Genomic DNA, 24,742 nt, shown 5'->3' on the forward strand with positions numbered 1-24,742 from the left:
GGAGAAAAGTGTTTTGTCTTTAGTTTTTTATTTTTTTATTTGGAAAAAAACGAATGACAGGTCCTGTTAAAGCAACCTCCTCAATACTAGAAATACTCACTGTTAATAGTGTCTGCGACGAATATTATGAAAACTAATAAGTGCCTAAAATTGTAAGAAAGAAGCAAACATTTTGTTTGAAAAAAAAAAAACCATAATGGCAGAAAACAAACTATGTGCATAAAGCTTTATATGAATACACAAAGTACTACTATCTGCAATAACATATTACAAGCAGCAGAGTTTACCTTGAGGGTGTGCCATCTTTTGCATGCCTGTGGGTGAAATCATGATAGGCATTGAAATCTTGAACTCCAATATGCTTGTTGTCGTGTCTACATTGCTTACATCTACAAGAATGCGTAGTCGCAACCTATTTTAAATCAAACACCACTCATCTCAGAAGAGCCAACCGATTGAAAGATCAAGGGTTGAAACTTATGAATTAAAACTTAGTTTTTTATTTTTTATTTGGCATCTATATTTTGATTATCTTATTTTTTATATTGACAAAGTTCATTTTCATTAATGTAGTATTATATTGACATGAGATGTGCACCAAACTTGTTAGCAACACTTTATTCTGACTATTTGAATGATGCGCAATGGAACGAGGTCCGAACAATGAATTTTGGATAGGAAATTTAAACTATGATTTAATTTTGGCCCTATGCAAACGCCTTTAATCCCTCCAAGTTTTATCTTCTCACTCCAATAGAAAAAGTAAATGTTACTTGAAAATCAGTTGCAGCGGTTTTGGGATTGCGTGCATACGGTAATAATTAAAATTTCTTTAAGATCTTTTGGTTTTATTAATTAGAATTGCCTGTAAAAAATTGATTTTTAATATCATATGATTGATATAGGAGTATAACTATATATTGAATCTGATCTTACATTGCTGATGACTTACTTGCTGAACTTTTTACACATTCCAATGTTTGCCATGCTAGGATTAATAGCATGATTATGCTGGATATTCACAAAGGTTAACACATATTCCAACTTCTTATCCATTTTCACAATAATTCTAACTTTACAATTTTGCTCGAAGTTGAATTTATCTTTTTTAGTGGATCAATTTTTTATTTTCGATAACCAACTCTAGAATATACCAAGATTTGATATATAATTTGCCTATTTTGATCGACTTAGTAGTTCTTATATTCCATAAAAAACTAACCTCTTTGCGTAATTGGTATAAAATGCTTCATAATCTTTCACAGAAGAGAATGTCATTCTTATGCTTGGAACAATCTAAAATATGGATAATAAAAATTTAAAATCAAATCAATAATAAAAAATGGATAATAAAAAATTAAAATCAAATGCTATGTTATATATCTATCTAAACTTAGAACACTTAACTACATTAACAACATATATATTTCAATTTTATCATAAAATCAAATGCCCAATCTTACACACTTGAAATAGAAGAAAATACACCCATTAAAAAGACAAACCAATTGACAAATAAAATGTCCAAATTAGAGGCAAATGCATATGTAAAATTTTCTCAACGACTTACAAATTATTCTAAACATGCAAACTACCAATTTGACTCTAATCTAAAGGTTAAACATTTTTTTTATTACACAGATTTATAACATAAATTTTTTTAAAATACAATCACACAACATACATAATATAATTGAGAGGCATTTCTTTCTGAAACCAATTAAAAGGACCCAAATGACATAATGAAACCACAAATCAAAAGCATTTGCATAACTAGATACACAGATTATCAAAATTCAACACACAATATATGAATCAGCTGGAGCAACTAGGCTCTCCATTAGAAACCAAATATGTAGTTAAACTATTTAAAGCAAGGTTCATTTTTATTGTTTCCCTTTATGTTTACTCAGGTGTTTCACTACTCATTTTGACTAAATCAATGACAATGTTACATATTTAACTCCACAATTATGAATATCTAGATTTAGATGTAAAATAAAATGGATAGTGGATAATCAGAAATAAAAAATGGATAATAAAAAAATTGAAATTAAATCAGAAATAAAAAATTAACATACTAAATAAATTAAACACAAATTTTATTATTAAAACTTGTGGATCTATTGAATCAAAAGTTATAATCAAAACCCTAAAATAATAAGAATTGGAAACGATGCTAAGAAGAGTTTATGTGAACTGTAGGATCGAAGCAGAACATAGAGAAGCGTGGAAAAAAGAAGAAAGCAATGAGTGAAGTTAGCCCAATCGAAGAGAAAGAAAATGAGGTGCATGCAATAAAAGAGAAGAAACCACGATTAAAAGAAAAGATTTTTAGCGCGATGAAAAAACTTCTAAACACGTTGTATTGTCTTTGAATCCTACTGCATCTTTATATGTTTATTTCTATAATTGTATTTTCTACTAGTGAAAATGACTGAACTGGTGACTAAAAAGTAAAAAGTAGTGTATAAATAATATTTTTCTATTTCTTATCACTTATCTTGAATAACATTCATAACTAGACCATTTTATAAAAATTTTATAAAACTTTTTCCAAACACATGGAAGACTTTCCGAAGCATTTTAAAGAGAAGAAAAAAGAAAGAAAGAAAACGGAACCTATAAAGTTGGCGCTCCTCTCCTGGAGTGAAGAATAATGCGGAAACATATTGCGTTGAAAGCAACATGATCATCTTCCTATCACTGCTTCATTCATCTCCAACGACATTCATCAACTTTCTGACGTCATCTTTTCCTTGTCTTCAGTATGTCCTTCCAAACTCAGACCTCTCTTTACTCGTCACTTCTATCTTTAATAACTTCCACCCTTCCATTTTGGAGCAAAAGTCAACAAGTCAACCATTTCCTGTAAAAAATCTTCTCCTCCTTCTTCGTTTTGCTTCAGAGTAAGCTTAGGTACTCAGTTTCTCTAATTTCACTATTCCTCCATAATCATGCACCTTGCAACTGTTGATGATTTTCTCCTCCAACCGCTTTTCACGCGTTATGTATCTGCTTCGTTGAACCTAATCCTATTAATTGCGCTGCTTGTGTCATGGATATGGGAGAAAGTTCATGCGAATGTGAACCATAGAGAAAACAATGAAAGAATTCGATTACGTAGTGGTGGATTCTTGTACTTCAAACAAGGTCCACTTTGTAGCTTAGCTATTTGTGTGTTCTACCTTATGCTGTGCTTGCTAACCTACTTTTACTTGTATAAAAATGATGGTGGTACTGGTTCCTCAAACGAAGTTGTTGTTGCAATTTCTGATTTTGCTCTTAGATCACTTGCTTGGGCTGTTGTTTGTGGCTATTTGCAATTTGGAAGCTCCGGTTCTTGGGGACCTTTCTCCTCAAGAAACTTGAGGATTTGTTGCTGGGTGTATGCTGTTGTTTCCTTTTGTTGCATTGTAATAGACTTTATAATCTATGAAAAGCAAGCTTTCTTGCCGATTATGTATCCTGTTTCCGATATAAGTGGTTTTATTAGTGCTTTATTTCTGTGTTATTTGGGGTTTTCCGGAAACCATGTTGTTAAGAATGCCCCTCTTGAAGAAGCCCTTTTGAATGATGAATCTTTGGTGAGGAACGGTTGTAATCGCAATAAAACCAGAGGAGATGGAAATTCGTCGAGCTATTACAATGCTGGATTCTTTAGTTTTCTTACATTCTCTTGGTTGAGTCCATTGATATCTCTAGGCAATAACAAGGCTTTAGATATCGAGGATCTTCCTGTTCTTCATATCAATGATAGTGCCTATGGGGCTTTTCCAAATCTTAGAGATAAGCTTGAGTCACAATGTGGTGATGATGGGAAAGTAACCACTTTTAAGTTGGTTAAGGCAATGTTCGTGTCAACATGGCAGCTGATCTTACTGTCAGCCTTGTTTGCAATCTTGTACACTTGTGCTTCTTATGTTGGTCCTTATTTGATTGATTTCCTTGTTCAATACCTCAATGGGGAGCAAATGTTTGAAAACGAAGGCTATGTTTTGGTATTGGCATTTGCTGTTGGTAAGTTTGTGGAGTGCCTCTCGCAGAGACATTCCATGTTCAGGTTCCAGCAGATTGGAGTTAGGATACAATCAATGTTGGTGGGGACGATCTATGCTAAAGGTTTGAAGCTTTCGTGTAAATCGAAGGATGCTCATAGTAGCGGAGAAATCGTTAACTTGTTGACTGTCGATGCTTCAAGGATTGGTGAATTTTGTTGGTACATGCATGATCCATGGATGGCTGTTTTGCAAGTTGCTTTGGCCTTGTTGATTCTGTATCGGAGTGTTGGGCTTGCTTCAATTGCTGCTTTTGTTGCCACCGTAATTGTGATGTTGCTAAACCTGCCAGTGGCATCATTGCAAGAAAAATACCAAAATAAGTTAATGGAGTTCAAAGACAAACGAATGAAGTCAACATCTGAGATCTTAAAGAATATGAGGATTCTGAAACTGCAAGCATGGGAGATGAAGTTCTTAGAGAAGATCATTCAGCTTAGGAAGGCTGAGGAGATATGGCTAAAGAAATTTGTCATTGGTTCAGTGATTATTAGATTTCTCTTCTTTAATGCCCCCTCTTTTGTTGCTGTGGTTACTTTTGGTACATGTGTTCTTATGGGCATACCACTTGAATCAGGGAAGATCTTATCTGCACTCGCAACTTTCCGAATTCTTCAAATTCCCATATATAGCCTCCCTGACACAATTTCAATGATAGCACAAACTAAGGTCTCACTTGATAGGATCACATCATTTCTTTGTCTAGATGACTTGCAAGCCAATGCAGTAGAGAAACTTCCCCATGGTAGTTCTGATTTAGCAGTTGAAGTTATAGATGGAAATTTCTCATGGGATTCCTCTTCCTCTAGTACTAATCTGGCGAACATAAATCTCAAAGTTTTTCATGGCATGAGGGTTGCTGTTTGTGGCACTGTTGGATCTGGCAAGTCAAGTTTACTTTCTTGTGTGATTGGTGAAGTCCCAAAGCTATCTGGGACCATTAAAGTGTGTGGAACAAAGGCTTATGTTTCTCAGTCGCCATGGATACAAAGTGGTAAGATAGAAGATAACATACTATTTGGCAAAGAGATGGACAGGGAAAAGTATGAGAAGGTACTAGAAGCATGTTCCTTAACAAAAGACCTCGAGGTTCTATCATTTGGTGACCAGACTATTGTTGGTGAGAAAGGAATCAATTTGAGTGGTGGACAGAAGCAAAGATTACAAATAGCTCGCGCTCTTTACCAAGATGCTGATATATACCTGTTTGATGACCCTTTCAGTGCTGTGGATGCTCATACAGGATCTCATCTTTTTAAGGTCTTATGTTTCTATACTTTGAATTCTTTTGCTTTTAGTGCAATTATTTCTAATCTCCGTATAAATTCTTTCATTGTTGCTTGCATTGTTGATCAAGTAGAAATTTCTGAAATATTGATCATATGTTTACTTGAAATATACGGATGGAGTGAGACAAGAATTGTGTTTTGGATGAATTCCTTGAGAGAATCTCTCAGTGTCAATATATACCTATATATATATATATATATAGGTACAGAAATAAAATCCCTTAATACTAGGAGATATGATAGAATCAGATCCCTTAATACTAGGAGATCTAACAGAATCAGATGTATAAGTTGGAGCATATAAATCATATGCACCAAACTTGTTACATATGTATTGTATCCGAGGACTCCGGATAGCTTTGGTGAAAATATCTGCAAGTTGATCGTTGGAGTTGACAAAGGCTGTTACTATTTTCCCACTTTGCAACTTCTCCCTTATGAAATGGCAATCAATCTCTATGTGCTTGGTCCGTTCATGAAATATAGGGTTGGAAGCAATATGTAAGGCAGCTTGATTATCGCACACCAGTTCCATCTTACTTGGCTCACAAAACTTAAGTTCCTTAACTAATTGCTTCAACCATATAAGTTCACATGTGGCAAGTGTCATAGCTCTATATTTAGCTTCCGCAGTAGATCTTGCTACAACATTTTGCTTCTTACTCTTCCAAGATATCAAGTTTCCACCAATAAAAACACAATAACTAGATGTAGAACGTCTATCAGATGGAGATTCTACCCAATCTGCATCAGTATACCCAACAATCTGGTTATGTCCTTTATCTTCATACAACAAACCTTTTCCTGGAGCACCTTTGATATATCTAAGGACTCTAACAGCTGCGTCCCAATGACTACTATCGCATGGGGAGTCAAGAAACTGACTTAGGATACTTGTGGCAAATGAAATATCTGGCCGAGTGACTGTCAAATAATTCAATCGGCCAATTAATCTGCGATATCTACCAGGATCTGCAAGAGGTTCTCCTTGATCTGGACTAAGTTTTGTGTTGGGATCCATTGGTGTATCTACAGGTCTAGAATCCAACATTCCAGTTTCTTCAAGAATATCCAGAGCATATTTTCTCTGTGAGATACAGATCCCAGCATTAGATTGTGCCACTTCAATTCCTAGGAAATATTTTAACTTTCCCATATCTTTAGTCTGAAAGTGATCAAACAAGTGCTGTTTTAACTGAGTGATTCCCTCATGATCATCTCCAGTAATGACAATATCATCCACATAAACAACCAGATATATGAAGGAAATAGAGGAAGAATGACGGAAGAAAACTGAATGATCTGCTTCACTCTGAATCATGCCAAATTTAGAAATAACAGCACTAAAGCGACCAAACCAAGCTCAAGGGGATTGTTTCAAGCCATATAAAGATCGGCGTAAAGGACATACTAAGCCGGAAGACTCCCCCTGAGCAACAAACTCGGGAGGTTGCTCCATGTATACTTCCTCCTCGAGATCACCATGTAAGAAAGCATTTTTAATATCAAGTTGATGAAGAGGCCAATGGCAAATGGCAGCCATAGAAAGAAAAAGACGAACAGAGGCCATCTTCGCAACAGGAGAGAAGGTATCATCATAGTCCAAACCAAAGATTTGAGTGTAGCCCTTAGCCACAAGGCGGGCTTTTAATCGATCAATGGTTCCGTCTGAGCCGACCTTAATAGTATAGATCCAACAACAACCCACAGTTGATTTGCCCGGTGGCAATGAAACAAGATCCCAAGTACCAGTAGAATGTAAGGCAGACGTTTCCTCAATCATAGCCTGGCGCCACCCTGGATGTGAAAGAGCTTCTGCTGTTGTTTTGGATATAGAAACAGAAGACAAAGAGGAGGTAAAAGCATAGTGCGAAGATGATAAACGATGGTAACTAAGAAAATTATAAATAGGATTAGGATTACGGGTTGAACGAGTACCTTGTCTGAGAGCAATAGGAGGACTACTGCTAACTCCCGAAGAAGGATCCAAGGACGGTTCAACCACGGGTTCAGGAGATGAGTTATCTTGGACTGCAGGCCGTGGGCGGCGATGATAAACCTGTAGAGGCTTTGTGGGAATAGGAGGCCCATCTAAGTAAGGAACATGAAGCACCTCCGTAATGGAAGGTGAAGTGATGTCGGGTGCAGAGAAAAAAAGGGGTATTCTCAAGAAAAGTGACATCGACAGACACGAAGAAACGATTAAGAGCTAGAGAATAACAACGATAACCCTTTTGAAATCGAGTGTACCCTAAGAAAACACATTTGATAGAGCGAGCAGTTAACTTGTCTTTTCCTGGGGTAAGATCATGGATGAAACAAGTACAACCAAAGACTCGTAGTGGAAGAGAAAAAATGTGCTCATGAGAAAATAAAATGGAATGAGGAACTTGATTTTGCAAAATAGAAGAAGGCATACGATTAATTAAATAACATGCAGTCAGAACAGCCTCACCCCAAAACTTAAGGGGAACATGAGTATGGAGAAGAAGAGTGCGAGCAGTTTCAATCAAGTGACGATGTTTACGCTCAGCCACACCATTCTGTTGAGGGGTATGACGACAAGATGACTAATGTAGAATGCCTTGGGAGGACAAGTAAGACGAAAAGGGTGCTGAAAAATACTCACGAGCATTATCACTTCGTAAAATTTTAATTGAAGTTTTGAATTGATTTTGAATTTCAGAACAGAAAGACTTGAAATGTACAAATAATTCAGATCTGTCCTTCAATAAATATAACTAAGTGCAACGAGAAAAGTCATCAATAAAGGTGACAAAATAACGAAAACCAGAATGAGAAGTAACCCGACTAGGTCCCCATACATCAGAATGAATAACAGAAAAGGGAGACGCAGCCCGTGTATTGACACGACTTGAAAAAGAACTACGAACATGTTTACCTAAATGATAAGTTTGACACTCTAAGGTAGTAAGACGAGATAAACTCGGGACCATAGCTTGTAACTTCGAGAGGTTGGGATGTCCCAGGCGACAATGGACCACGTCCGGAGACTCAATAGTAGCAACAGAAGACACAGTAGTAGTGGGTAAGGCAAGCCGATACAGTCCTTGAGACTCACATCCTGTACCAATCGTCTGTCCCGTCCCTCGATCCTGCACAATGATGGAGTCAGCAAAAAAGGTAATAGAACAATTGAGAGAGCGAGTAAGTTGGCTAATAGAAATCAAATTGAAAGGACAATTGGGCATGTAAAGAACAGATTTCAAAGGTAATGTAGGAAGAGGAGTAGCTTGACCTATTCCCTTAGTACCAATTTTAGAACCATCAGCCAAAGTGTTAAAAGGAAGAAATGCAGGGTGTTCAAGTTTAGAGAGGACAGAAGAAGTACCAGAAATGTGATCAGAAGCACTTGAGTCAAGGACCCATGGTCCAAGAGAAGAGGAATGAGAGATACAAGCAACAGAATTACCAGAGTGGGTCACTGAAGCAACGGGAGTAGATGCCTGCTTTGAAGCTTGGTACTTGAGAAACTCATCATAGTCATTGCCAGAGACAAATATCCCTTGTGGTTGTGCGGCGGAGTGAACGTCAGATGGCTCATTAGTTTGGACAACATGAGCTACCTTGGTGGGACGACCATGGAGAGCATAACATTTATCCTGAGTATGACCAATCCTATGGCAATGGGTACAACTAAGGCGAGTACGATTACCACGACCATTACCACGACCCCCACGGCCGCCGCGAGTGGGAACTTGAAAGGACACTTAAGAAGAAGATTGGGATGTCAATGCAGTTTGGTCGAAATTATGGGTCTCAAGAGAGGGGCCAAATTGCAAGAGTCGTGCAAATACGTCTTGAAGGGAAGGAACGGGTGAGGTGCCCAATATTTGTTGCCGAAGAGATTCAAGTTCAGCTGGCAATCCAAGTAACGTAAGTACCAAAAACAGCTTTTCCTGTTGAGCATGATGGTCATCAACATTAGACACATAGGGAAGGAGAGTCGAAAACTCTTCCTTGACAGCTTCCACAGCCCCAACATAAGATTCCATAGCAGTTCCTTGAAGCTGTGTAACTGTAAACTACACAGCTTCTTAGCAACATGGTAAAGTCTTGCAATGTCATTAGTGTATAAAGCTTTAGCACGATCCCACACCTTTTTACAAGTTTTGTAAGCCCGAAACATAGTCAGCTTTGGTGGATCAATGGTCTGCCACATAAGGTTACATAGCTGGGCATCAATCCTCTTCCAAGTGGTTTTGTCAGCGGCGCGAACATCATCAACAAATTTAGTAAGGTGGTCTTCATAGCCTTGGCCCATGAACCAAAGTTCCACAGAATCAGCCTAAGAAAGGTAATTTTTGGCACCCATCAATTTTTCAGAGGTCATTGTAGCGGTTCCAGAAACGACAGATGTTAGAACAGCCGGTTTACCACCATTGGAGTTGGTGTTGGGGGTTACCTCAGAAGACATGATGGCAGACACTCAGAAACGGCCGGAAAACACCTGTAGAAGGGAAACGAGGGCCGGAAAAAGCCTGGGCAGCGGAGAAATTTTGGGGACAGGCCGAACTTGGCTTTCCGGTTCTGATTCTAGGGTTGCTTCGGAGTGGGTCTGATGTTTGACAAGATTTTGGCTGGAAAAACAGTTTCTGACGAAGAGACACAGCTGATAGTATCAGCTGGTGGGAAAAGGGAACACGGCTGAGAGATTGCAACCGGAAAAGAAGATAAAACAAATAGAAACCAGAGCCGGGTCGGAACCCGCTCTGATACCAACTTGAAATATACGAATGGAGTGAGACAATGATTGTGTTTTGGATGAATTCCTTGAGAGAATCATCTATATATATATATATATATATATATAGGTACAGAAATAAAATCCCTTAATACTAGGAGATATGATAGAATCAGATCCCTTAATACTAGGAGATCCAACAGAATCAGATATCTAAAGACGGAAACTATATCAAAACAGATCTAATCTGATATTCAACATGTTTATTGTTAATTAAGTAGAAATTTCTGAAATATTGATAATATGTTTGCACAAACGTTATCTGATTTTACATTTTGCTTTATTGCTTCAGGAGTGTATACTCGGCCTTTTACAAACAAAAACTGTGATATACATTACTCATCAGATAGAGTTCTTACCTGATGCTGATCTAATATTGGTGAGTTATTATTATTATTTTCTTTTACAGGTTCTCATGTTCATGAACTCACATTTAATTTACTTTTCTCTGACTTTGTGTCTGTCTTGCATATAATTTATTTAGGTCATGAAAGATGGAAGGATAACTCAATCTGGAAAATACAATGACATTCTCAAGTCAGGCACTGATTTTATGGAACTTGTAGGGGCACATCAGGAAGCTTTGTCTTCAATTAAATCTTTAGAGAGAAGGACTTCAAGTAAATCTTTAGAGAGAAGGCTTTCGAGTAAATCTTTTGAGAGAAGTCCCACGTCTAAGACATTAGGTCTCACCGTGGAGGACAGTGATTCACTAAGTTCTTTTGGAGAGCAAGACTTGGAAAACATTGATGATCAAAATGGTAAACCAGATGAAATAGTTGATAAAAAAGGCCAACTTGTTCAAGACGAAGAACGAGAAAAGGGTAGAGTTGAGTTTAAAGTCTACTGGAAATACATGACAACAGCATATGGAGGTGTTCTTGTACCCTTCATATTACTTTCACAAATACTTACTGTAGCTTTGAATGTTGCGAGTAATTACTGGATGACCTTGGCAACTCCAGTTTCTGCAACTGCAGAACCTGCTGTTGGAAGTGTTATGCTTATGGCTGTCTATGCTGCTTTAGCAATTGGAAGTTCCATTGGCAACCTTGTCAGAACAATGCTTACTGTGATATCTGGATATGTGACTGCAACCATACTCTTCAATAAATTGCATATGTGCCTTTTTCGAGCACCAATGTCATTTTTTGATGCCACCCCAAGTGGGCGAATCCTTAATAGAGTATGTCCTAATAATTGATAATGCTTTGCTTGCTATTTTTGAGAAGACAAGTTCTTTGCTATATCAGAGTTTTGTTGATTACTTTACCTTTTTGATGTATCTCTTCTTTTTAATTCTTGAATAGAATTGTCTGCCTAAACTTTAGTTCTGATTTTTGTTGTAGGCTTCAACAGACCAAAGTGCAATAGATATTGACATTCCAAGTGTATTATGGGCAGTTACCTTTAATCTGGCTTTCGTCGTGGGAAGTATTGCAGTGATGTCTCAAGCTGCATGGCAAGTGTTTATTGTATTTATTCCGGTGGTCGCAGCATGCATTTGGTACCAGGTAGTTTTCTAAATTAGCTCAAAACAAACCTGATGTTTATTTTTATTCTTATTCCTCCTCCATGTTTTTCTGAAGCACTTTTACATCATGAATCAAATGTTTAAAAGTGCGTTGAATTTTGATGCTTGTTCTCGAAAGTTCTTAGAGGTAGAAAAAGAAAAATGCATATGAATCTTATTGAGGATATTGTACAAAACATAGCAGTATGTATGGTAAAAATATAAGTAAGTTGATCCTGTGCAGCAATACTATTCAGCATCAGCACGGGAATTGGCACGGTTAGTTGGTATATGCCAAGCTCCTGTAATACAACATTTTTCTGAAACCATTTCTGGATCTACAACCATAAGAGCTTTTGAGCAAGAATCAAGGTTCGGTAACGTAAACATGAAATTGACGGATAGATATTCCCTACCAAAGATGTTTTCTGCTATAGCAATGGAATGGTTGTGTTTCAGATTGGATATTTTATCCTCCATCACATTTGCGTTCTGTTTGATTTTCTTGGTATCTTTTCCAAATGCAATTACTCCTGGTGAGTTGTTCAAAATTCAAATTACATACATACAACAATACTTATGACACTTTGGAAGGAAACCTCATTTTACTAATTCACTTTTATCTTTTGTCAAGGCATTGCGGGGTTGGCTGTGACGTATGGGCTCAATTTAAATTCACAAGTGGTTTATATAGTTTGGTATCTTTGCAATTTGGAGAACAAAATTATATCTGTAGAAAGAATTTTTCAATACACCTCCATCCCAAGTGAACCTCTTCTAGTCATAGAAGACAACCAACCTGATCCTTCATGGCCACCATTCGGGGAGGTTCATATCCAAGAGCTACAGGTACCCACAAAGAGTTACTCATTTGTTTTGTTTCAAAGCGACTGCAACTACTCGTCATGAATCATCTCTATTAAAAATTTTAAAATTTTTGGTAAAAGCATATGAATGAGTTCATATCTTAACAACATGCGCTCTTACACGTCCCTTATGGCTTGACGCACTGGAAGTGTACAGATTCTCCTATTTTGTGATGAAATTCGACCATTTTTTACTTATAAAAATCAGTTTAATAAGGATGGGTATTTAGATTACTTGGCTGTAGAGAACTAGGATCATGTTCTTGACTGTTTCTCTCAAAAACTTAAGCTATTATTACAGGGTCACATGGATGACTTTATGTGTTGACTATATTGTTATTTGGTTCATGGTTTTTATGTGGTAGAGTGAGATCATTAATTAGACTTTGTGTGATTTAGGTCAGGTATGCTCCTCACTTACCACTTGTATTACGTGGACTTACTTGCACTTTCGCTTCTGGAGCAAAAAACGGCATTGTGGGAAGAACTGGAAGCGGAAAAACAACTCTAGTGCAAACACTTTTCCGGCTTGTTGAGCCAGTTGCTGGAAAAATATTGATTGATAGCATCAATATATCTTCAATTGGAATTCATGATTTAAGATCCAAACTAAGCATTATTCCACAGGATCCAACAATGTTTGAAGGGACTATAAGGAACAACTTAGATCCACTGGAAGAATACACAGATGAACAAATTTGGGAGGTAATATGGTTTGCCTTTGACACTTTGAAGAACTGATCTTTTTATTAGTATATAATACTAATATGCTTCGGAAAATATTTTAGGCTTTAGATATGTGCCAACTTGGAGATGAAGTAAGGAAGAAAGAAGAGAAGCTGGACTCCATAGGTTTGACTTCTCAAAACCTAAAAGATGAATAAGATCTTACAAGTCAAATTGTTATGTATATTTATAGCAAGAATATATTATAATCCTTTCTGTTGTTAATATTTGTCACGGTATATGCACATTGATTAAGAAGCACATTATCAATATTTGACTATAAATTTGTTTACTTAATAACTAGTTTATGGTGTAAATGCTTTGTTGTTTATTGTGCTTAACATTGTGTGAAGGGTACATTTGGAAAATGCTTAATAGATGTGACATTGAAATATGAGAACAATGGATATATTGAACTAAGTTACAGATATTGTGAATCAAAAGAATTATTATATTATATTATATTATATTGCATAACATTATGAATTCTACAGTTACCGAGAATGGCGAAAATTGGAGTATGGGTCAACGACAGTTGGTCTGCCTTGGCCGCGTCTTACTAAAGAAAAGCAAGATCCTAGTGCTTGACGAGGCTACGGCATCAGTTGATACTGCCACAGATAATATTATTCAGCAAACAGTTAAGCAGAATTTTTCAGACTGCACAATAATTACAATTGCTCATAGAATAACTTCAATCCTTGACAGTGACATGGTTCTGTTTCTTAACCAAGGCAAGAATCACTTCCCTTCTCTTTCGTTGCCTTTCTCTTTTTTATTTGCTATACTTTTTCTCTTGCCGGGAATATGAGTTATGTTAATATTGATCCTTCAGGACTCATTGAGGAATATGATTCACCAAAAAAGTTGCTTAAGAACAAATCTTCAGCTCTTGCTCAACTAGTTGAAGAATACACTCGAAGGTCAAACTCTGGTTTTGAAAGTTGAGACACCAGTGAATTGAATCTTGTGTGGAACCAATGTCCCGTGGCCTATATTTTAGTGATCTTCACATATTTCATTGTTGTTGAGACTTGTATAGGAATGGATCAATGGAACTTATCTTATGTCATGGAATGAATGCCTATGGCTGTAGTAGAAATGTGGAATGAGTAAAAATTCTATTTTATGTATTGTTAATTAATAATTAATTTATAATAGTGACATATGTTAAACCATATACACGTTCATCACATATGTATGGAGAATGAAAAATTGAACTAAGATAATAGCGAAGCCAAGTAAAATGACTATCGGTTCCAACTCTTCTTGATCACAAAAATTCTGACCGAGTTTATGAAAATCCTTAATATAATACAATACCCATAACAAACACAATATCAGACATTACATATATCCTTCTATACTTCTTGAGTCGCCACTCTAATATTGCTATCGAAGATCATCAGTGATACATTACAATATTACATGCTTTGCGCACCAAAACATCCACATATTCTATACCCTCTGTACTATACAAACCTATCAAAACCAAACTTTAGTATAAAAACTAACATTGTGGGGGGTCGAAGTTCACAATTGAAACCAAACTCCTGTTCATATAATTGGTTTACATGTCCTGGTTTTATTGATTACACAGTATATTAATGTATCAAACATCTATGTGAAATGACATATTAAGTTAGGATCAAATTTTCATGTACCTCAATGTGAGACTTCTACAATATTGTTCTATCATTAAAACTGCTTGATTCTTACGATAACTACCTTAAAAGGTAATATTTATTTAGTTTGATCCATCATTGAAATAACAAGAAAGCACCAGCTTTCCTCATCCTTAGACAATAGCAGGTGAAATTTTGGCATCAAAGCTATACAAATTCAAGCATTTTCAAGCACCTACAAATTCATGCATTTTACCATAAGTACATGGTTCTACAATCATCTTTGTTTGTTTATTCTTTCATAAACATCTTGAAATGTACAGTAGCAAGATATAAAGATTGTCTTCTTTCTATTCTATACATGGAAATTTCTCTCTTGAGAATGCAGGGGAAAAATAACCCTTGCAGGGGAAAAATAACCCCTCTCCTCATTCTCATGACATATACATCTATACCATACCATATAATTTATATTTATACAACTAGAGATTCAAACTACTATGAAACACAGAGATCGAAACAAAACCTTAGGTTATTTGATCTGAATTCCAAGCGGGAAGATCAATATTCATTCTTTCTACAGGAGCACGCTCATTCGTTTCACGAAGTTGAGCCAGCCGATTCTGCATGCTTCTGAATGAAGGAGCATCAATTATATGAGATACACTATCATGGTACAATGGATCTTCATAAAAATTGACAAGAGCCTCAGCTGCATTATCCCTTAGTTCCTCAAAATCGTCATGCAACAAGTCAATGAAGATTGGAACCACCCCAGCATCGGAAAGTGCAATTCTATTCACCCTATCATAGCTCATCTGAGAAAATGCACCAGAAACATTCTCCTTTACGTCATTGCTTCCACTCCCCAAAAGCTCAACAAGTACCGGAATCACGCCTGAATCGCGCACCACTGGTATCGAGTGGTTGTAAGTTGATAGATCCCACACCACATTAGCAGCTGCAGACTTCGCCTCATTATCACCATCTCTCATAATCCTTACTAAGTGCCCAACAATTTCGATGGCGTTAGCCTCATCAAAAGCCAACACGCAAAATGCGTCCTCTGCGATGTCCTTACCAGAAGGATCGCCCCCTTCAAGAAGCTCGGAATAAAGGGGGATAGCCCCAGCTTGAGCAATTGACCTAATGCAATCAACATAGGCAGAGATCACACCAAGAGTATTCCCAGCCACAAGCTTCGTGGTGTGATCTCTGCTGCAAAATAGCTCCACAACTGGGAGTATTGCACCCAATTCAACAACAGCCCGCCTACCTATGTTGCACAAACACAAAGACAATTATTTAATACAACACGTAAATACAACAATTTAATGATAGCATCAGTCACAAATTTAGCAAGTATTTGATGCAGACACATAAAGTGCACAACTGAATACAAATGAAGTATTTGTAATTTGTGCAATCATAGTCGCCTACCTTCTCTTGTAACTCCAAACATCCCAATTGCTTGGCATGCCCTCTCTCTAGAGACCATACTACCAACACCAACAGCCTCCACAACATAGCGAAGAGCATCAAGCCTAACTATTTCCCTCCTAACATTGCGCCGCAGCGCCAACAAACTCAGAATCTCCAACAAATACCTTCGAATTTCCCGATCCTCGCAAGAACTCAACTTATTTACAATGATACCTAACCCACCAGCAGTAGCAACAACAGCCCTACTTGTGTTACAAAAACCAACCACAACCAACAAGCATTTCACAAGAACTTTCAGAAACATCCCATCAGAATGAGGCAACAAATTCATAAGCAATTGCGCAGCACCGTTTGCACCCATTTGAGTTACCAACTCGTCACTCCTGCAAGCTATGCACTTCAAGCAATAAGCTGAAGCCATTTGAAGAGAGAAATTGGCAGAATCATTTGAACGGTTATTGTGGCCAAGGATCTCCATAAGAAAGGGTATGGTGCGAGCCAATACATGTTCAGGGGCGTGTTTGGAGTAACGAGCAAGCATTGCCATGGCTTTGATTCTCTTGGACTTGATCTCTGTGGCTATTGCATTCTGAAATTTTCTCAGTTCATTTTCCCAATCAATGTCACCACTTTCACTTTCATCCATTTTTCTTCTCTCTCTTGTTTCTTTCCCCAAATGACTTGGAACTTCAAGCCCAAATTAATTGTGGGACTAATAGAAAAAGTACCGATGAAATAACACAATCAAAACCTTCATAAAGTTCTAAAGATAGAGAAGGGCCTGAATTGAAGAGCAATGAATTGAATTTAGGTATCATACCTCTGGAAAATCGAAATTGCGATAAAAATAATGGTTGGTGCTAAGGAGACCCAACTGAGGCAACGCTTCAGGAAAAGAAGAGGTTCGGTGAGCCATTCTCGGACTCTCAGCAGTGTTTAAAGGGAAAACTCACGTGCAGTTTCCGTTGAGTTGTTAGCTGTGATTATTATGTGAATCTTGATTTGACATGTTGTAACCAAAATTTGATGGGAATAGATCCTTGTTAAAAAAAAAATTTGAAAGGGTTAAATCTATAGTCTTCTAAGATTAAAAAACCCTAGCAGAGAAAGAGTACGTACTCCGTACTCAAGGAGAATGAGAGAAGGAGAGAGCGGGGCGAACGGTTGAGGGTGAAACACAGTGAGGAAGATTGCCATGCCATCGGAAGAGATAAGGGAGAGAGCGTGGGTGGGTGTGTATCCGGTGTTAAGGAGGGTTCTTCTCGAGAGGGATTAGAAAAGCCATTCAAGGTCTCTTTTAGAGATAAAGTCATTGGTGCAGAAAAGTCTAAGGCCTTTACATTAGTAGGGTCTTTCTCTGGGGATGGTATCGCGACGGTGACAGGTAGTGTCAATTTTACCAAGGAGGCAAAGAGTTGTCTAGCTGAACCTTATAAGGAAGCCATCGTGATCAAGGTGCCGGATAAGCATTATGGCTACACGGCTCTCATGCATAAGCTTCGGATAGTATGGCGCATCAAAGGAGGGTTTGATTTGTTGGATGTGGGATTTGGATATTTTTTGGTTAAATTTGATATTGCGAATCGTGAGAAAGTCATTCTTGGTGGCCCGTGGTTGATAGACGGTCACTATGTTGCAGTAAAGCCATGGGATGTGGATTTTAGGCCATGCAAAAAATCCTTTGGATCAACGCTGGTATGGATTCGAGTCTCGGGACTTCCAATTTGGTGCTACCAGGAACAAGCAATGCTGCGAATTGCTTCTGCAATAGGGATTCCGGTGAAAGTAGATTTGGCTACTAAGCTTGCAGAAAGAGGAAAATATGAGGGTGTAACTTATGAAGTGGAGTACGAGAGTTTACCGTTGATTTGTGCTACTTGTGCACGATATGGGCATGATAAATCGTTGTGCATGGAGAAGGAGTCCTTGGAAGGAAACGGGAATTCCTTTGGTGATGAAAAAAATAATGAAGCCCCGACACTAGTGCCACACAACAATCATGAGATTCAACAAGAGGCTGAATCAGAAGCTCGTGATTTGGGTGAGAATCCTCGTAATTTGGGTGAGAAATTAGGAGTTGTTAAAGGGAAGGATGTGGTTACGAAATCATTGGCTCCTCACGTGCCTGATGGTCATGTTAATGAGGCATGCATGGATGATGGAGAGGGCTGGCAACAAGTGCTCCGTAAAGGAAAATTCACAATGGGCCAGTCATCAGGTTTGAAGGACCAAGATGGAAAGCAGCACAAGTTTGGTTCGAGAAGGGTTCCAAGACCCAATTTGCATGGTGATGGAGGTAAATCAATTGGCATTAGGATGGGAAAGCGAGAAAAACATGAAATTGCGCCATCTCCATCACACAGAACTCCTGCACGTCGTGGAATTTCTCTACGGAAGCGTCCTCGGCCTTCCTCCTTGCAGAACTCGCCAGTTGATAAAAATGGTGGCACAATGGAGGAAACCTTAGTAGATGGAAGCATGGCAGGTGCAGTGTCAGGAGGTCCAAAGGTGGCAATTATTGAGGATCAGAGTGTGCCAGTACCGCAGGACAAACCACCTATTGAGGTTGATGATTCTGTTTAGAGTTTTATGTTCTTATTTATTCTGTCCCTATTATCTATGGATAGTTTAAATATGATTGTTTAGAATATTAAGGGTGCTTCTAATAAGTTAGCCCGTGTGCATTGCAAGGAACTTGTTAGGAAATTTAGACCTGTTTTCTTTATTGTGGTTGAAACTCACTCCCCTTTTCAGCATTTAAAATTATTCTGGGAAAGATTGGGGTATCACTCTGTTGGTATAGTAGAAGCAGAGGGGCATAAGGGAGGTATTTGGTTTCTATCCTCTATAAAGGGTGTTTGTTGTAAGTTCATTGATGCTTTTGATCAGGGTGTTACTGTTGAGGTTCACTTTGATAATTTAATTTGGAGGTGTAGTGGTATTTATGGCAGTCCTCAATTTAATAAAAGGGTTCTCCTTTGGGATTATCTTGTTGCACAATCCATGGTTTTTTAAGGACCTTGGATTGTTCTTGGTGATTTTAATGAAGTCAAATTTTCTCATGAATCTAAGGGCTGTCAGTTTTCTCATCAAAGAGCAGACATGTTTGCTACTTCATTAGGGGATAGTGGTTTGTTTGATCTGAAGACTATTGGGAGGCAGTTTTCTTGGTACAGGAGGGTGAAAAATTATGTTGACGTGGCAAAAAAGCTTGATCGAGTCTGTATAAATAATAGTTGGTTATCTATCTTTCCAGAGGCTTATGCAGAAGTTTTAAATAGGCTTCAGTCTGATCATTGCCCTATTCTGGTGCGTTGTAAAGGTCGTCCTCAGCCTAAAGGGAATCGACCTTTCCGATTTGTTGCTGCTTGGGCTACTCATCCTGGGTATAGGGATATTGTGAACCAGTCATGATGGTCTGGTAATAGAGGAATTCATGGCAAGCTTTCGGAAGTACAGAAGAATTCACTAGAGTTTAACTCGAAGGTATTTGGTAACATTTTTGTTAAGAAATGTGAATTAGAGCAGCAGATTAATTATTTACAAAAGCGTTTGGAAGTGGTGGATAGTATTTATTTGCGTCAGAAAGAGCGACAGTTGCTTGATGATTATAATAATACTCTAGTGCAAGAAGAGCTCCTATGGTTCCAAAAGTCCAGAGAGCAGTGGGTAAGGTTCGGGGATAGGAATACAAGATTCTTTCATATTCAAACTCTTGCGTGAAGGAAGCATAATAAGATTCATGGCCTTTTTCTCAAGGATGGAGTGTGGGAAACTGATCCAGAGGTTCTGAGTCAAGAAGCAGAGTCTTTCTATAAAAGCTTATTCTGTCATTTGGATGATGTTGATTTGGGTTGCCTTGGTGATGTGCCTCTTCCTTCTCTAAATGAGGAAGCTTGCAATAACCTTACGGCACCAGTTACTATGGAGGAAGTCAAAGCAGCGGTTTTTCACATGAACTCTTTTAAAGCTCCGGGTCCTGATGGGTTTCAAGCTTTCTTCTTCAAAGAATATTGGGAGATCATTGGTCTTGATGTCTGGAAGATGGTTAAGCAGGCATTCTCCGGTGTTCCTCTTGATCCGAGAATGTTGGAGACTTTACTAGTTCTCATTCCAAAGGTTGAATCACCGGTATCTATGAAAGATTTCAGGCCGATTAGTCTCTGCAATGTAGTTTACAAGATCATCACGAAGGTCCTTGTTAATAGGCTTCGTCCTCATCTTGCGGAGATTGTTGGCCCGCTTCAAGGAGGATTTATTCCGGGACGAGGAACTCCTGACAACATCATTATTGCCCAAGAAGTCCTCCACTTTATGAAGAAGACTAAATCAAAGAAAGGCACACTGGCATTTAAGATTGATCTGGAGAAAGCTTATGACAGAGTTGACTGGAGGTTTTTAGCTCATACCCTTAAAAGCTTTGGTTTTCCTATTCCTACACTTAATTTGATTATGAATTGTGTCACTGCTTCTTCCTTATCTATTCTTTGGAATGGAAGTCGTCTGAATGGCTTTACTCCTAGCCGAGGTCTTAGACAAGGAGACCCTATGTCACCCTATCTTTTTGTGTTGTGTATGGAGCGATTGGCATGCTTTATTAGTCATCAGGTTGATTTGGGCTTGTGGGAACCGGTTGCTATTTCTAGAGGAGGACCAAGAATATCCCACTTAATGTTTGCGGATGACTTGCTTCTATTCTGTAAAGCTACAAAGAGACAAGTGCAAAATGTGATGTTGGTTTTAGAGACTTTTTGCAAAGCATCTGGGATGAAGATTAATGTGGAGAAGTCTAAAGCGCTTTGCTCCAAGAATGTCTCTGCAACAAGGAAAGAGGTTTTCACTGGGGTATCCTCTATCAGATTTGTCCAGGACTTGGGCAAGTATCTTGGAGTTACCCTTAGCCATTTTAGGGTGACTCGTTCAGCTTTCAATGGTGTCCTGGATAAGATTCGGAGTAGGCTAGCAAGCTGGAAAGGAAGTTTACTCAATCGGGCTGGTAGACTTTGCTTGGTTAATTCTGTTGTCGCTGCTATTCCCACGTACCAGATGCAGGTCTCTATTTTTCCCAAAGGAATCATTAGTAAATTGGAGTCTATGATGAGGAATTTTCTTTGGAAAGGACAAGTTGATGGAAGAGGATTGAATCTTGTTAGTTGGAAGGTACTGGTTACTCCAAAAAAATATGGAGGTTTAGGGATTAGAGATCCTTATTGTGTAAATATTGCTCTTCTTGGGAAGCTAGTTTGGACTTTCTTCCAGCAGCCAAACAAGCTATGGGTCCAATTGTTGGATGCCAAATACCGATCATCTCTATATGACTGTTTTAGTTATCCTAAGAACAAGGACTCTCCCATTTGGAGGTGTCTTTGCAAGGCTTGGGAAGTGTTGAAGGATGGGTTTGCTTGGTGTATTGGAGATTTGAACCAGAATTTTTGGTTTTCTAGCTGGAGGAAAGAAGGACGGTTATCTAATGAGATCGATTATGTTCACATTTTTTATTCGAATCTCCGGATACAGGATATTTGGTCGGTTGGTAGGTGACATTTGGATACTCTTTATTCTCCTTTATCTCAAAATCTGAAAGATAATATTCTTTCTTACAATCCAGATGAACAAGCAGGTCCGGAAGTGGGTTGGTATTGGAGTGGGTCTGCTGCCAAAGTCTATAACTCTCGCAATGGTTACTTGTGGTTGTGTAAGCAGCTGTTTGGTTGGGAGGAGCGGGAGAATTGGCTTTGGCTTTGGCGGCAGCTTGTTCCGGAAAAGCATAAATTTTTGGCTTTGTTGTGTCTTAAGGAGGCTCTTCCTACTGCAAGTTTTCGCTTTAGAAGAGGGATGTCGTCGTCGGATAAGTGTCCAAGATGTCTTTCTAGCCAGGAATCGGTTTTACATTGTATTCGGGATTGTCCCAAAGCTCAGCTTGTCTGGCATAGGTTGGATATTTCTTGTCATCATTTGGATTTGAAGAACTGGTTCTTGTATCATAGCAGAGAGCATCCGTTCAAGTTCTTTTCGAGACTTTGGTGGATATGGCGAGCAAGGAATAATGACATCTTTAATCCCGATGAAACTTGGCCTCCGGAAAAAGTGATTTGTCTGGCATTAACTTCAGAAAAGGAGCTTAGGAATATCTTTGAATTACAACGTATGTCCCTTCCCTCTACTCTAAATGGTTTTTGGAATCCCCCATCCATTGGTACTTTTAAGATTAATTGTGATGCTAGTTATTTTGGTTCGGGTGATAGTGTTGGTTTTGCTTGTGTTATTAGAGATTGTAATGGGAGCTGGCAAAGGGGGTGTTTGGGAATGATTGAGAGTAATAGTATTCTTCAAGGAGAATTGTTTGCTATTTGGAGAGGATATCTCTTAGCTTGGGATGTGGGTCAACGAGATGTTATTTGTGAGACGGATTGTGTGGAAGCATTTAATCTTGTTACTCAAGATGGTTTTGGGTTTATTGATCCACTGGTGCTCAAAATAAGAGATATCATGCATTAGAATTGGCGGGTTGACTTTCGTTTGATTATGAGAGATGCAAACACGGTGGCAGATACTATGGCAAAGATGGCGATGAAGTTACAACTTTCGCATGTGGAGCTTCTTTCACCTTGGGAGGAGTTTAAGAGTAGTCTTAAACGGGACTGTCCCTCTATTTAGGCAGTTCCTTGTTTTGTTTGTTTTGTTTTTGTTTGTTTAATTTATTTCAGTCACCAAAAAAAAAATTGAGAGTATAAAGTGTGATTTTTAATTTATTATTTTTTTTTAAATTTATTTTTAGTCTCACTTATAAAATTAATGTTGAGATATCACACTTTACTCTCTCAATCTATCTATCTATTCTATCTATTCTATTATATAAAAATCGGATTTATGCACTTAATGATAGAGCTGACGTGACATGTTTTTGAGAGTGTTTTCCGATTTATTTCTTTTAATTTTGTAAAGCAAATCAATTATAACTAATTAATGATATCAATTAATTAATTTGATTAGATATTTAAATATCACAATTTATTATAATTTATATAAATTGATTAATTATTTGATTTAATTTGATTGGAGTAAATATCAAATTATTTTAGTAAATAATAAATATGATAATAAAATACATGAAATAGTTTAATTAGTTTATTTTTTTTTAATATCATCTATCTATACGAGATTATAATATGTTTTTTACTCATTCGTTTTCTTTTCTCTCTTTTTCTCTCTTTCTTATCTTTAGGGTACAATTTTTGTAATTTATTTAATTTTTATTTCTTTTATCTTTACTTATACATTTTATTTTTTTATATTTTTTAAAGATTTTTGTCTATTTTAGTTGCTCATTATTAAGTGCATATTTTTTTCTTCTAGGTTTTGATTAACAAAAGAGATGTGTCTTTTTTATGGTGTTTTTAAATATTTTTACTATAATTTTGTTTTGTAATATTCTTTTTTGTCATATGTACTTCATGTGTTTAAGGAATTGATTTAAAGTTATAATATGATATATAAAATTATAGTATAATTTACAGTATGCTGAAATATTAGGACATTATTGTATAGATATTTTTTGATTTGTCCATTAAATTCAATCATATAAAATCTTGAAAATTATGCAATTATATAATTATTTATTTTTTTATATAATTATTGTATTGGTCATTTACATTAGTGAGACTATTTTTATTATTAATATTTATAAATATACTATTATCTGTATAATTAATTGAATTATCTTCTTCGTTTAAGTTTAATTCTATTGAATTAATTATTTGAAGTGTCATCGCTATTTCTATTTTTCAAGATTTTTTTCCAATATTATTTAACAATTACAATAATATAATAATAGTTAAAAAAAGACAGAACAAAAATTTTTTTAATGTGAAAATAGGGCAAAAAAATAAATTTATTTAATAATTTTTTTTATTTATAGATAATTATTGTAAGGCATCAAAAATCCTAACAATTATTAAAAATAAATGATCGTTATAAAAACAATGCCAATTTATATGATATACAAATAAACCATGCCAAATATAGTACAACTTAAAAGGGTTACTTATAAAAAAATATAGTTTATAACATTTATTTTTTTCACTTTTTATTTCAAAAAAAAAAAAATCATAATTACTTAACAATCTTTCTTTTTTAAATTCAATATATATATAATGATGTAAATGTGGATAATTATATTTTCACTTTTTGATATAATCGATATATTATTAATAATGAATAATAATTAACCCTTTATATTTTTAATCAAAACATTTTGATGATCATTTTTATTTATTGATGTTAATGGTTGATTGCTTCTTTAAAATAAAATGCATTATAATTTTAGATTATTTCATAATTAACAATAATGTTTGATTAATTTTTTAAAAATAAATTACATTATAATTTTAGGTTATTTCACAATACATAATTAATGTTCATAATACTAAATTACTCGTCTAAATTTTCTATTTTCTA

At 36.7% G+C, this 24,742-nt stretch overlaps 2 protein-coding genes across 6 annotated transcripts; one reads left to right on the forward strand and one right to left on the reverse strand.

Moving 5' to 3' along the window:
• Positions 1-2,634: 2,634 nt before the first annotated feature.
• Positions 2,635-14,189, forward strand: LOC107619541 (ABC transporter C family member 3). Of its 2 annotated transcripts, XM_088500977.1 has the most exons (11): positions 2,635-5,318; positions 10,405-10,491; positions 10,597-11,298; positions 11,462-11,626; positions 11,870-11,997; positions 12,085-12,161; positions 12,260-12,474; positions 12,891-13,196; positions 13,280-13,343; positions 13,712-13,951; positions 14,053-14,189. In XM_088500977.1, exons 1-11 carry the CDS (start codon positions 2,958-2,960, stop codon positions 14,163-14,165), a joined length of 4,458 nt encoding a protein of 1,485 aa, XP_088357103.1. In that variant the 5' UTR covers positions 2,635-2,957; the 3' UTR covers positions 14,166-14,189. The 2 variants fall into 2 exon arrangements, with proteins under 2 accessions (XP_088357103.1, XP_016177351.2); XM_016321865.3 differs by having other exon boundaries at positions 11,870-12,161.
• On the reverse strand, positions 14,174-17,297 carry LOC107619629 (uncharacterized). Of its 4 annotated transcripts, none has more exons than XM_016322069.3 (3): positions 16,283-17,297; positions 15,369-16,118; positions 14,174-14,307 (listed from the first exon to the last, which is right to left on the reverse strand). In XM_016322069.3, exons 1-2 carry the CDS (start codon positions 16,929-16,931, stop codon positions 15,370-15,372), a joined length of 1,398 nt encoding a protein of 465 aa, XP_016177555.1. In that variant the 5' UTR covers positions 16,932-17,297; the 3' UTR covers positions 14,174-14,307; position 15,369. The 4 variants fall into 4 exon arrangements, with proteins under 4 accessions (XP_016177555.1, XP_016177594.1, XP_016177501.1 ...); XM_016322108.3 differs by lacking the exon at positions 14,174-14,307 and adding an exon at positions 14,933-15,077; XM_016322015.3 differs by lacking the exon at positions 14,174-14,307 and having other exon boundaries at positions 15,085-16,118; positions 16,283-16,997; positions 17,106-17,296.
• Between the last annotated feature and the right edge of the window lie 7,445 nt (positions 17,298-24,742).

The sequence above is a fragment of the Arachis ipaensis genome, chromosome B1 (genome assembly GCF_059453495.1).
Source record: "Arachis ipaensis isolate K30076 ecotype BB chromosome B1, ASM5945349v1, whole genome shotgun sequence".
Classification (NCBI taxonomy): Eukaryota; Viridiplantae; Streptophyta; class Magnoliopsida; order Fabales; family Fabaceae; genus Arachis; species Arachis ipaensis.